The sequence below is a fragment of the Bos indicus x Bos taurus genome, chromosome 29 (assembly GCF_003369695.1).
Source record: "Bos indicus x Bos taurus breed Angus x Brahman F1 hybrid chromosome 29, Bos_hybrid_MaternalHap_v2.0, whole genome shotgun sequence".
NCBI lineage: Eukaryota > Metazoa > Chordata > Mammalia > Artiodactyla > Bovidae > Bos > Bos indicus x Bos taurus.
The window spans coordinates 29164807-29178953 of record NC_040104.1 but is presented as its reverse complement, the minus strand read 5'-3'; the positions used below and the strand labels follow the sequence as shown (position 1 = coordinate 29178953).

Genomic DNA, 14147 nt, shown 5'->3' with positions numbered 1-14147 from the left:
TAGAGCCTTGTTTCCAAGAGGATAATCAGCATAGATGCCCCTGTTGGGTTGCTATAAAGAGTTAATGAGTTACGTATGCATAAGTTCATCTAAGAGCACTGAGCATAACCTCTACAGAAGTGTTAGCCATTATCAGGGTGCGAAGCAAGACTTGTTCTGCTTCTAAAAGTGACCTGGAGATAGTGGGTTCCGAGATTTTAATAGAGGACAAACAGTTTGAAGGAAACGCTGCAAAGCCCCCCAAAGAAGTGGTGCAACATAAAAGAAGTGGAAAGCAGCGGTGAGGACCCAGTTTAAGCCAGAGACAGTGAATGTGCATTGCAGCTATCTTCAAGATTTCTCCCTTCTGCCTGGGTACTGACCAGGAGAAGACAAGTACTTGGATGTATCCAACGGGAAGCTGTGACAGAAGAATCATGAGGTGATGGAACTAAGAAACCCTGAGGCTGAACCCAGGGACCATGAAATGTAAGCTAGATGTGTTAAGAAGGGAGGGGAACTCCCTGGAGGCAAGAGTAGAGCGATAAGGTCTGGAAGAAAACCGGAGGGTGTTACGCGGATGTCAAAGCAAAGGAACCGGAAGGCTAGCCCATCTCGGGTGAGGTACTGACTTCAGCTTCCTTGCACTGCGATTGGAAGACCGCTAAGGGAAAGGGCGGGCCCCCAGCGGGTAGGATAAAGAGGATTGTGATGGAACAGGGCGGGGCTCGCGGGGGCCACAGGGGGCCACTGGGGGCGCCCCTCTGAGGACTGGGACGGGGGCCGGCGGTGGGCGCTGCAGCGCTGCAAGGCTCTGCAACATGTGCCTGTGCTGTAGGGAGGACGACTCTGTCCAAGTCAACCCTGTGAGTCCTCCCAGGCCCTCAGCCCCGGGCCCTGCGCCTGCCCTCCCCTTTCTCGGAGGCTGCCTTGGCCCCTCGCGCTGCTTGCCCTTGCAAGACGACTGGTGGTTTGGGGTTGGGAAATCCAGCGGGGAGTTGGGAGGGGTGGTAGTGGGAGAAGGCCGACTGGATCCTGGGCTACAGGACCTACAGGGAGGTGGAAAAGCCCCGCCTCCTGCCTGCCGGGGCCAAGCACGTGCTGTCTTCTGTTGGTTGAATGACACTGACCCAGCGTGGCAATGTTCAGTACCAACTGAAACATGCTTGTTTGGTTTTTCTTGTACACCCTCTCCTTCCAGAATAAATCTCAATAGTCCCGGTAGTGTGGTTCATAGATGTTTTTTTTCTTTTTCTCATAATACAATCTCATCTTCCACCCAGTGTTCACTTTGCTATTCTTATTCTGATCCTGCCTCTTGCAGTTGAGATAGTAGGCATCTATAAACAGAAAATAGTAGCACAGGCTTCCTATTATAATAACTGAATTTTTCCTTTGTTCATGCCCTTTTTAAAAATTTTTTAATCTTACATGTTATGTAGGAAAGCTCGAGCTGGCGGCATCCTGCAGAAGTCACTGAAAGGCAGGTAATATTTAAATAAATAATCCTGGTTATTTCGAAAGTGTGACTTTATCACGTTCCTTTCTGTGTGCTGATCCCTAATAGGACAGAAATTTTACTAGCTAGACCCTTCTGTGTTATCTTTGTTGAGACTCTGGAATCTTGTGACTAGTATCAGAATGAGTCTTAACTAGGATAACCTAAATGGTTTATTTTTCTCCTTTTTTTAATGTAACATTTTGTATGCGGACAGGGTGTGTGTATATATATATATATATATATATGTATACAGCATATGAAATTATAAAATATACCTCCAATTTAAGAAAATATATGGGTATCCTTGAACTCGTGTAGAGGCTGCTTCTGTGCTCAACCTGAGCGCAGCATCTCTCCCAGAGGTAACCACTACCTTGAATTTCATTTTTATCAATCTAATCTTTTCCTTTAATGCTCCTAAAAGTATATTGTCTTCTTTGTTTTGAACTTCATAAGCATAGGATCACACAAAATTCATTGTATGATTTATCCTTTCTTCTTAATATTGTTTTCAAAGATTTGTTCATAATGTGGTATATAGTTATAATTCCTTTGTTTTCACTGCTATTAATATTTCATTGTTGCACATATAACAGTTCATTGATCCTTTCTCCTGTTGATGAATATTGGGTTGTTTCCAAATTTTTCAATGATGACCAGTGCTACTGTGAACTTTAGAGTACATGCTTTTTTTTCCCCCCATAATCAAGGGTTTCACTTGATTATTTGGGCAAGCATAAAAGGATTGGACCTTACCATTGTTATGAAAAATAATGCCATATGGTTTTCAAAGCAATTGTACAATTTCACATTGGCAGTGGAAAAGTTCCTATTATTCCTGTCTTTTCCAGCCTACTACTCTGTTACCTTATCTTCTAAGCATTCTAGTTTCATCTCCGAGGTCTCTGCTACTTATAGATGCCAGCCATGCAATGGGGACATAAAACTCTGTGTGACGTTCATCATTTAAGAAAACTAAAGAATGTGCATGTATTTTGTATTCTTACTTCTATAAAGAAAAGCCCTTTGGGATTTTAAAATGAACATTACCTTTAAAATAAAAGTAAACACATATATCCATGAGTCTTAGATCTGTCTCAGTTCAGTTCAGTTCAGTCTCTCAGTCGTGTCCAACTCTTTGCAACCCCGTAGACTGCAGCACGCCAGGCTTCCCTGTCCATCACCAATGCCCGGAACTTACTCAAACTCATGTCCGTCAAGTCAGTGATACCATCCAACCATCTCATCCTCTGTCAGCCCCTTCTCCTCTGCCTTCAGTCTTTTCCAGCCTTGGGGTCTTTTCTAGTGAGTCAGTTCTTAGCATCAGGTGGCCAAAATATTGGAGTTTCAGCTTCAGCATCAGTCCTTCCAATGAATATTCAGGACTGATTTCCCTTTAGGATTGACTGGTTTGATCTCCTTGCAGTCCAAAGGACTCTCAAGAGTCTTCCCCCACACCACAGTTCAAAAGCATTAATTCTTCAGTGCTCAGCTTTCTTTATAGTCCCACTCTCACATGCATACATGACTACTGGGAAAAACCATAGCTTTGACTAGACGGAACTTTGTTGGCAAAGTAACATCTCTGCTTTTTAATATGCTCTCTAGGTTGATCATAGCTTTCCTTCCAAGAAGCAAGCGTATTTTAATCTCATGGCTGCAGTCACCATTTGCAGTGATTTTGGAGCCCCCAAAAATAAAGTATCACATTGTTTCCACTGTTTCCCCATCTAATTGCCATGAAGTGATTGGACCAGATGCCATGATCTTAGTTTTCTGAATGTTGAGTTTTAAGCCAACTTTTTCACTCTCCTCTTTCACTTTCATCAAGAGGCTAATTAGTTCTTCGATTTCTGCCATAAGGGTGGTATCATCTGCATATCTGAGGTTATATATATTTCTCCCAGCAATCTTGATTCCAGCTTGTGCTTCATCCAGCCCAGCGTTTCTCATGATGTACTCTGCATATACGTTAAATAAGCAGAGTGACAATATGCAGCCTTGATGGACTCCTTTCCCAATTTGGAACCAGTCTGTTGTTCCATGTCCAGTTTTAACTGTTGCTTCTTGACCTGCATACAGATTTCTTTGGAGGCAGGTCAGGTAGTCTGATATTCCCATCTCTTTCAGAGTTTTCTACCGTTTGTTGTGATCCACACAGTCAAAGGCTTTGGTGTAGTCAATAAAGCAGAAGATGTTTTTCTGGAACTCTCTTGCTTTTTCCATGATCCAGTGGATGTTGGCAATTTGATTTCTGGTTCCATCACCTCCACTAGCTTTGTTCGTAGTGATGATTTCTAAGGCCCTCTTGACTTCACATTCCAGGATGTCTGGCTCTAGGTGAGTGATCACACCATCGTGATTTTCTGGGTCGTGAAGATCATTTTTGTACAGTTCTTCTGTGTATTCCTGCCACTGCTTCTTAATATCTTCTGCTTCTGTTAGGTCCATACCATTTATGTCCTTTATCAAGCCCATCTTTGCATGAAATGTTCCCTCAGTATCTCTATTTTCTTGAAGAGATCTCTAGTCGCCCATTCTATTGTTTTCCTCTATTTCTTTGCATTGATCACTGAGGAAGGCTTTCTTATCTCCTTGCTATTCTTTGGAACTCTGCCTTCAAATGGGTATATCTTTCCTTCTGTCTAATAGTGCCCGGTTAGTGAAGTGGAAATCAAAATAAAGAGTTTCATTTGAAAACTCTACTGAAGCTCTGAAGTGTTTTCTTCATCTGTAAACCACACATTTGCAAAAGTCTTTCCCTTATTTCTATGTAGCTGTGTAAGCCATATCCAGTGATTGTGTTTATCTTTTTTTGTGGATACAAACCAAAAATGTTGGCATGCTCTGTTAATACTGTAAAAGTTTTCTTTCCTTTTAATTTTTTCCTAAAGTCCACAGCTAAACGTATTGAGCATATGAGAAACCTATGGAGACAGAAGAGGAAATTTAATAAACGGTTTTCAAGGCCTGCGCCTGTTCCAGAACCCGGACTTCTAGTAAGTGCTCCACTGAAATTAACAGATCCTTAAATGCAAAACACATCATCATTTTTTTCATTTATATAACACTCTAAATTCTGTTTTTCCCCTTTCCTTTGAGAAATTGGTAACTGCAGTCTGGCTGCAGTTGAGCCTCCATGAGTTTTTTACATGTAGTACCAATTGTATGCCTAATAACCAGTCATAAATCCAATGACTTTCCTTCCACTGGAAAGTCCTTTAGGTATTGGAAGAAAACTATTACCTCCCATCTTAGGCAGATTTTTTAGGGTGAAAACCCCCAAAACTCCTCTAATCAAATTCTCATCTGTTATTTAAGTCTTCTTTATAGTTGTCTCTTGAAGATAATGTGGTCTAATGGAAAGAGTGGATGGAAAAATGGAAAATGGAAAGATCTTTGAAACCTTGATGTTCTGAATTCCTTTGCATGTATTATTAACTGTACAAAGTTAACCACTTAAATCTTCTCAATTATATTATTTGCAGAATAAGTCACAAAATCTCCTGCCAAATAGTTTTTTAATCCAGGCTTGAGCACTTGTAACATCAGAAAACTCTACACCAACCACAGCTTATTCCATCTTTCTTAATACCTTTGATATACATTTGAAAGTTCTTCCAGGGACTTATCTGATGGTCCAGTGGTTAAGACATAGCCTTCCAATACAGGGGCTGCAGGTTCAATCCCTGGTCGGGAAGCTGAGATCCCACATGCCTCATGGCCAAAAAGCCAGAACATAAACAGTAGAAGGAATATTGTAACAAGTTCAAAAAAGACTTTTAAAATGGTCCACATTTTAAAAAATCTTTTAAAAACTGAAACTTCTTCCATGTAACACTTTATATTGCCTCCATGAGCTTTTTACATGTAGTACCAATTGTATGCCTAATCAGTTCAGTTCAGTGGCTCAGTCATGTCCGACTCTTTGCAATCCCATGAATTGCAGCACACCAGGCCTCCCTGTCCATCACCAACTCCCAGAGTTCACTCAAACTCATGTCCATTGAGTCGGTGATGCAATCCAGCCATCTCATCCTCTGTCGTCCCCTTTCCCTCCTGCCCCAATCCCTCCCAGCATCAGAATCTTTTCCAATGAGTCAACTCTTCGCATGAGGTGGCCAAAGTACTGGAGTTTCAGCTTTAGCATCATTCCTTCCAAAAACACCCAGGGCTGATCTCCTTTAGAATGGACTGGTTGGATCTCCTTGCAATCCAAGGGACTCTCAAGAGTCTTCTCCAACACCACAGTTCAAAAGCATCAACTCTTTGGTGCTCAGCTTTCTTCACAGTCGAACTCTCACATCCATACATGACCACTGGAAAAACCATAGCCTTGACTAGACGGACGTTTGTTGGCAAAGTAATGTCTCTGCTTTTCAATATGCTATCTAGGTTGGTCATAACTTTCCTTCCAAGGAGTAAGCGTCTTTTAATTTCATGGCTGCAGTCACCATCTGCAGTGATTTTGGAGCCCCAAAAAATAAAGACTGACACTGTTTCCACCATTTCCCCATCTACTTGTCATGAAGTGATGGGACCAGATGCCATGATCTTCGTTTTCTGTACGTTGAGCTTTAAGCCAACTTTTTCACTCTCCTCTTTCACTTTCATCAAGAGGCTTTTTAGTTCCTCTTCACTTTCTGCCATTAGGGTGGTGTCATCTGCAACCAGTCATGAATCCAATGACTTTCCTTCCACTGAAAAGCCCTTTAGATATTTGAAGAAAACTATTACCTCCCGTCTTAGGCAGATTTTTTAGGGTGAACACCCCCACATTTCCTCATCCATTCCTCTTTTGCCTTAGTAGTGAGCTCCGACCTTATTCAGGAAATCTCTGGGATCAGATTTCATTGTAGAAATATTTGAGGTAGGTTATATTTCTGATCGTTAAGATTTTTTTTCTGTTGGTTTTTTTTTTCAAAGAAAACAAACCTCACTAATGAATAGCACTGTTAGACAGAAATTTGTAACTTCAGCTCCTTCTAAAAGAAACTCAACTGCCATGGTTTAAATAAATAGTACTTTTTCCTCAAAAGGAGAACTCCTGATCTAGGCAGTCTAGGATTGATATGATGAGTTTTAAAACCACCAAAGAAGTTTCAGGTTCCTTCCATCTTTTTGATCGTTCACATTTTCACATGGCTTTTACTCTCATCGTCTCAAAAAAAGCTTCTACAATAGGTAGAGATTGCATCCACATTCCAAAAGAAGAGGATACAGGACAAAGGGAAAAAGTATACACCTGTTGAATTAGTTCTTGTTCTGTATATGTACATCAGTCAGTTCAGTTCAGTCACTCAGTCGTGTCCGACTCTTTGCGACCCCATGAATCGCAGCATGCCAGGCCTCCCTGTCCATCACCATCTCCGGGAGTTCACTCAAACTCATGTCCATCGAGTCGGTGGAGTCGGTGATGCCATCCAGCCATCTCATCCTCTGTTGTCCCCTTTTCCTCCTGCCCCCAATCCCTCCCAGCATCAGAGTCTTTTCCAATGAGTCAACTCTTCGCGTGAGGTGGCCAAAGTACTGGAGTTTCAGCTTTAGCATCATTCCTTCCAAAGAAATCCCAGGGCTGATCTCCTTCAGAATGGACTGGTTGGATCTCCTTGCAGTCCAAGGGACTCTCAAGAGTCTTCTCCAACACTACAGTTCAAAAGCATCAATTCTTCCGCGCTCAGCTTTCTTCACAGTCGAACTCTCACATCCATACATGAGCACTGGAAAAACCATAGCCTTGACTAGACGGACCTTTGTTGGCAAAGTAATGTCTCTGCTTTTGAATATGCTATCTAGGTTGGTCATAACTTTCCTTCCAAGGAGTAAGTGTCTTTTAATTTCATATATATATATATATATATATATATATATATATATATATATATATAAAATCTAGGTTGAAGTGATGGTTTTGTGGGTGTATGCATGTCAAAACGTTTTAAAGTATACACTTCAAATAAATATTTGTGATTTATTGCATGTCAACTATACTTCAAAAAAGCTGATAGACACCCCACACATACAAACATACACACACACACACACACACACACACACACACACATCTTTTATTCACCATTACACTATCATACAGATTTTCACTGCCCTAAAAATCTCCTGTGCACTATACATTTATCCTTTCCCTCTTCCCTCACCCGTCTCAAGGCCCTGGCCATCACTGATATTTTTGCTCTCTCTCTAGTTTTGCCTTTTTCCAGAATGTCATATGGTTGGAATCATAGAGTATGCAATCTTTCATACTGCTTTCTTTTACTTAGTAATAGACACTTAAGTTTCCTTCATATCTTTTCATGATTTGATAAGTCATTTCTTTTTACCCATTGCATGGATCCATTCACCTATTTAAAAACATCATGGGCACTTGCAGTTTTAGCAATCATCAATAAAATTGCTGTAAACATTCATGGGAAAATTTTTTTTTACACATAAAAAATGTGTAAAATTTTTTTACATGAAATACCTAGAAACACAATTGCTGGATCATATGGTAAAACTGTGTTTAGCTTTGAGGGAAAAAAAAAAAAAAACCTGGCAAAACTGTCTTCCAAAGTAGCTGTATTATTTTGCACTCCCACTAGCAATGAATGACAGTTCTCTGTTGCTCCTCACCATTGCCCACATTTGATGTCATCAGTGTTTGCAGATTTTAGCCATGTAGATAGTTGTGTAGTGATATTTCATTATTTTAATTTGCAATTCCATGGTGGCTCAGAATCCACCTGCAATGTGGGATACCTGGATTCAACCCCTGAGTTGGGAAGATCCCTTGGAGGAGGGCATGGCAAACCACTCCAGTATCCTTGCCTGGAGAATCCCCATGGATAGAGGAGCCTGGTGGGCTACAGTCCATGGGGTTGAAAAGAGTCAGACATGATTGAGCAATTCAGCATATTGACAATTATTTTATATGTTTATCTGCCAACTGTATAACTTCTTTGATAATGTGTCTATTCAGGCATTTTGCCCACTTTTTAATTGTTTATTTTTTATAGTTGAGTTTTGAGCCATTTGTGTATTTTGGATGCCAGCTTTTCATATGTATTTTGCAAATATTTTCTCTCAATCTGTCCTTTGTGTTTTCATTTTTTCTAGTAGTATTTTCCCAGAGCCAAAATTTTTAATTTTAATGAAGCTTAACATCAATTATTTCTTTCACGGATCATGCTTTTAGTGTATCTAAAAACTCATTGTGAAATCCAAGGTCTTATAGCATTTCTCCTGTGTTATTTTCTAGAATTTTTATAATTTTATACTTTACATTAGGTCTATGATACATTTTGAGTTCCTTTCAATGAAAGGTATAAACTGACTGTTTTTTTTTTTTGCATGTGGCTGTCGTTCTGATTTTTACAGCACCATTTCCTGATCAAGCTATCCTATCTATACTGTATTACCTTTGCTCCTTTGTCAAAGTCCTGTTGACTATTTGTATCTGCGTGGATCTGTTTCTGGGCTATCTATTCTGTTCCATTAAATAGAGTATTTATCTGTTCTTTTGCCACTTCCACACTGTCTTGATTACTGTAGCTTTATAATAAATCCTGGAGTTAGATTAGTAATATCAGTAACATAAGTGTCAGCCTTCTAACTTTGTTCTTCTCCTTCAGTGTTGTGTCAGTAATCCTTGGTCTTTTTGTTTATTCATATAAAACTTAGAATCAGTTTATAAAAATCCACAAAGTAACTTGCTGTAATTTTGATTGTATTGTGCTAGATCTGGAAAAAACTGACATCTTAATAATATTGAGTCTTTTTATAAATGAGCCTTGTTTATCAGATTTATTTAGGTCATCTTTGATAATTTTTTTTCATCAGAGTTCCTGATCTTAGCTGGGAACATCTAGTTACTCATCATTAAATATGAGGTTAGCTGTAGGTGTTTTATAAATGTTCTTTCTTAAGTTTGAGACAATCCCTCTCTATTCCTACTTTGCTGGGTTTTTTTTTTTTAATCATAAAGGGGTGTTGGATTTTGTCAAATGCTCATTCTGCATCTAGTGATATGATCACATAATAGAAGATCAGGGAAAAATCTCTTTGCTTCCAGAGTGGAAGGGGGAAACTGCCATTTTGAAATACTTAGGGCTCTTTGTTCTCCTAACAGGGCACACTCAAGGGAACTGATTTATCAGGATCTAATTTACCTTTTATCTAATTTGGCTTTTATCAAACTCTAGTTGACCTGGGGAAATGCCCAAATCCAGACCCTTCTACATACGGTATGGAAAATACCCAACTAAAGTTCTGATCTTCACTCAGTGAAATATGAAGGCTTCCCTAAGAGGGCCTCCCTAAGACTCCCCACCAAACTGAGTTTTTTAACTTTCAAGCTAATCCATACTGAGCCACAGCAACTTGTCCGTTAAAGTTTAAGTGTTCCTTCCAGTATGGTGTCAGCAGAGCAGTTCACCTTGGGACTTCAGTTCTCTGACGGATCTAAGAAAAGTTGTTGATTTTCAGTGTGTTCAGCATTTTTCTGGTTATGAGAATGTGAGTGATGATTTCCAAACTCTGTACACGTCAGACTGGAAACTCCCACTTATTTTTCCTTGATCAAAACTGGCCACCCTTAGCTGCAAGAAAGTCTAAAGTGGTAAAAAAAAAAAAAAAGAAAAATTGAAGTTGCTTTCTTGCTGCTCTAGAGAATTGAGGTTCTATTAGTGGGAAAAAGGACTTCTCAGGTGGCTCAGTGGTAAGCAATCTGTCTGCCAATAAAGGAGATGCAGGTTCCATCCCTGGGTCGGGAAGGTCCCCTGGAGAAGGAAATGGCAACCCACTCCAGTATTCTTGCCTGGGAAATCCATAGACAGAGGAGCTTGGCTTGGCTATAGTCCACAAGGTCACAGAGTCAGACCAACTGAGCACAATTAGTGTGAAAGAAAATACCTTCATTTCCTTTTCAGGCCGAAACTCATCCTGTTCCCAGTTTTTCAAGTAAATGCATATTATGAATATAAATTCAGCCCCTTAGCTTTGCTTTCCTTTGTATTTCCATAGTCATGGGAGTTTATGTATTGCCACACAGGATCCCAGGATATGCAACTTTATATAGTTACCCCACTGTCTTAAATATCTACATAGCTCCTCTCTTGCTGATACACCTGTGTTTGTAATTCCACCCCCATGGTCATGATCTCTCTGATATGCATTAAAATATGCTTGCACAACATACGTTTGTTGTTATTCAGTCGTGTCTCTTTGAGACCCCATGGACTGCAGTATGCCAGGCTTCCGTGTCGTTCACTATCTCCGGAGTTTGCTCAGATTCATGTCCATTGAGTCAGTGATGGCTATCTAACCATCTCATCCTCTGCCTCCCTCTTCTCCTTTGCCATCAGTCTTTCCTAACACCAAGGTCTTTTCCCAGGAGTCATCTCTTCACGTCTGCACAGTTATTCCATAGCAAAGTTTAATGATGTGGGATGTGGGGGAGAAGGGAGCAATGATTCCTGAGACCACCTTGCTACAGGGTATGGCTTCTGAGCCCCTTAACTCTTGATTCACTTTCACACAATTAGTTTGGTTAACCTTTCCATCCCTTTTCCAGTGCAGATGTCTCGTGCCATTGGTTTCCTCTTTTTGTGACTTGTCCTCAATTTCAAACCATTATGGCTTTCCGTTAATAAACTCCCTTTTCTTTCTTGAGCTGCCAGATGTGTCTTATAGAAATGTCTGCCGAATGTTCTTTATCAATTATCCTACCAGCCAGAGAGCTTCCAGAGACAACTGATATCTCTCACAAATACAAATATAAAAAATAAAATGCGTGATCCATGAAAAGCCTGAGTTCGATCTGGCACTTAGTATTCATTGTCCTTAATACAAAATTTCTGAAATTATGTTCAGAACATCCAGTTATTTTCTTTTGGCGGTAGTAGGCCATTATCAACGTTTCCTTTTTCCACAAAAAGAACATGAGGGGGCTCAATGTTCCAAAGTATACACTAAAATTTTGTTTGGTTTAATTTCCAAACCACTGTGGACTGATCACTTTGTAACATACAATCAAAATGCTGTAGCAGTGTCAAATTATTATAAATGAACATAAATGCTTGTTCTCAATTTCTCTACTGATCTTGTTGCAAAATTGTAATGAATGTAATGGCTCATAATGAATGTAAAACTAGCACCAAAGCCAGACTGTACAGAATAATACTGCTTTGAAAAGTGAAAGTCACTCAGTCGTGTCCAACTCTTTGCAAACCCATGGACTGTCCATGGAATTCTCCAGGCCAGAACACTGGACTGGGTAGCCTTTCTCTTCTCCAGAGGATCTTCCCAACCCAGGGATCAAACCCAGGTCTCCTGCATTGCAGGTGGATTCTTTACCAACTGAGCATATCATTTTTCACTTTTTCTTCTCCTTATCTTTTGCAAATTGTTGTGTTATAAGTGGCACCCCTACTAATACCATCTTCTCTTTTTCTTTCTACTTAAATTAATCTTTGGCCTCAGAAAAAAGTATATCAACAGTATTTGTACAACTTAAATGATTTGAGATGAAAATAAAGGCCTGAGTCCACACATATAAGTGCTTTACGTAAACATGGATTGTGCCCAGTAGGACAGAAGATGCATGATGACACCAGAGCATCCAATTGGAAAATGTTTGAAAAAACTTTTTGTCTGTTTATCTCTGTAACAAAACTTTTCTCCTAATTATATCATTAATTATCATATTCATACATACTAAAATTATCCTGAAGTATTAAGATTAAATTCCTGCTGATAATGATATACATAAGCTTTCCATTTGCACTTATTTGTCACTCTTGTTCACTTCATTTTGGGACATTTCAAGACTTAAAACACTCAACAGGTAAATTAGTATACTTTTTCAGTCAATCACAGACCATAAAACTTGGAAAGAAAAATCCTTGTCTAACATCTCTATCACATCCATTATATTCAGAAATTCCTCTGTCCTCTCTCTAAATTGTTATTTTTGGTTTTTACAGTTTTTTTCTATTTATAGCATTTGTTGCTTGACTCATAGAAAAAATGATTATATCATATTTATCCAGATATGATTTATTTGGGGCTTCCCAGATGTCACTAGTGATAAAGAACTTGCCTGCCAATGCAGGAGACGTAAGAGATGCAGGTTCGATCCCTGGGTCAGGAAGATTCCCTGGAGGAGGGCATGGCAACCCACTCCAGTGTTCTTGCCTAGAGAATTCCAGGGACAGAGGAGCCTGGTGGGCCACAGTCCATGGGGTCGCACAGAGTTGGGCATGACTGACACGACCTAGCACAGCACACACAGCATGTGATTTATTTGATAATAGTTTTCTATTATCATGACTTATATCTGGCTTCTATGTGACTGTTTTAATTTAGAATATTATTTCTAATTCTTTATACAATTATTTTTTGTAAGAAAGTCTTTTAAGACTTTTCCAAGAGAATTTATAGTTTGTATAAATCTTTGCTTTGTACGTTTTGATTGAATTTATTTTTCTCTGTGTATTTTAATCTCTTCTAGTGGACATAAAGTTGAAGTCTGTGTGGAAGAAATCATGCCGGACCACAGATTTCTAACATCAAGTGGCATTTTATGATGTGATGTCATTCGAAAAAGTAAAGACAGTGCTCTTCCAGTTCAGCAAAATAAACACAGTGCAACCATCTAACACCTAAGCTACAGGGTCTAGAATTTTATTAAATACGATATCTTACTACCACTTTGGTAATTTGAGAGTGCTTCTTTTCAACAAATAATAATATGCATATGCCTTTGTAAGTGATGTATTCATGCTTACGTTTTTGCAACTGGATTTACAACTTATTTAGAGATTTAGAGTTATGCTTTAATAATAGGGGAAAATACATTTCCTCTGCTGTTTATTTATAATGACTTGTGTTTAAACAAGATGTTTAGAATCTTTAAACAAGTCATAGAAGAGAGTTTTGTTTTGGTTTGTTTTTTATTGAACTATGACGTATTGAAGTGTCGTTGACTAACGATATTAGATTCAGGTGCACAATGTAGTGATTCAATATTTTTGAAGATTATCCTTCATTTAAAGGTGCTATAAAATATTGGCTGTTTTCCATGCACTGTACATTATAACCCTGTATCTTATTTACTTCATAGGTTGTACCTAGGAAAGAGTTTTAATATAACTAATGTCTGTATCATATGTTGATATTGCAAATAAGCTATAGTGTAATTAAAATTTTCATTTAAGTTATTAGTAAAATTTGAATACTGAATTTTTACTTTTATGCAAGAAATAAATCATTACCATATCTGTCTGTAAAATGCTTACTTACTTATATAAGTAATTTCTAACATAAAAAAGGAATTATCACAATTATTTTCTGATAAAAGAATAACCAACTATAGAATGAACATGAATGTTATATTCGATGACTGATGTGTGGTTTCTTAAATAAAATTTAAAGTGAAATACAGGAAATTCTGCTTCTGGGCATAATGGAAGTACCAGAATTATGTTTCCACAGTAAACAACTATAAAATAAGACAAAATTCTAAAAAACAATGGTTTCAGAAAATAGACAAAAGTCAAAAACAGGTTGTGATCCCTAAGAGAAGAGAACCAAATGAACTCCATTTACTGCCTGAGGAGCATTCCAGAGCAGTCCTTTATGCAGGGAAGAGGATCATAAGCAGAACACAGGA

The 14147-nt window shown here is 38.8% G+C and overlaps 1 protein-coding gene across 1 annotated transcript; it reads left to right on the top strand.

Moving 5' to 3' along the window:
* The first annotated feature begins 760 nt into the window (after window positions 1-760).
* Window positions 761-13737, top strand: CCDC179 (coiled-coil domain containing 179). Its single transcript, XM_027532616.1, has 4 exons — window positions 761-845; window positions 1422-1466; window positions 4375-4479; window positions 12987-13737. The coding sequence occupies exons 1-4, from the start codon at window positions 801-803 to the stop codon at window positions 12993-12995; spliced, it is 204 nt and encodes a 67-aa protein (XP_027388417.1). The 5' UTR covers window positions 761-800; the 3' UTR covers window positions 12996-13737.
* Window positions 13738-14147: the final 410 nt, after the last annotated feature.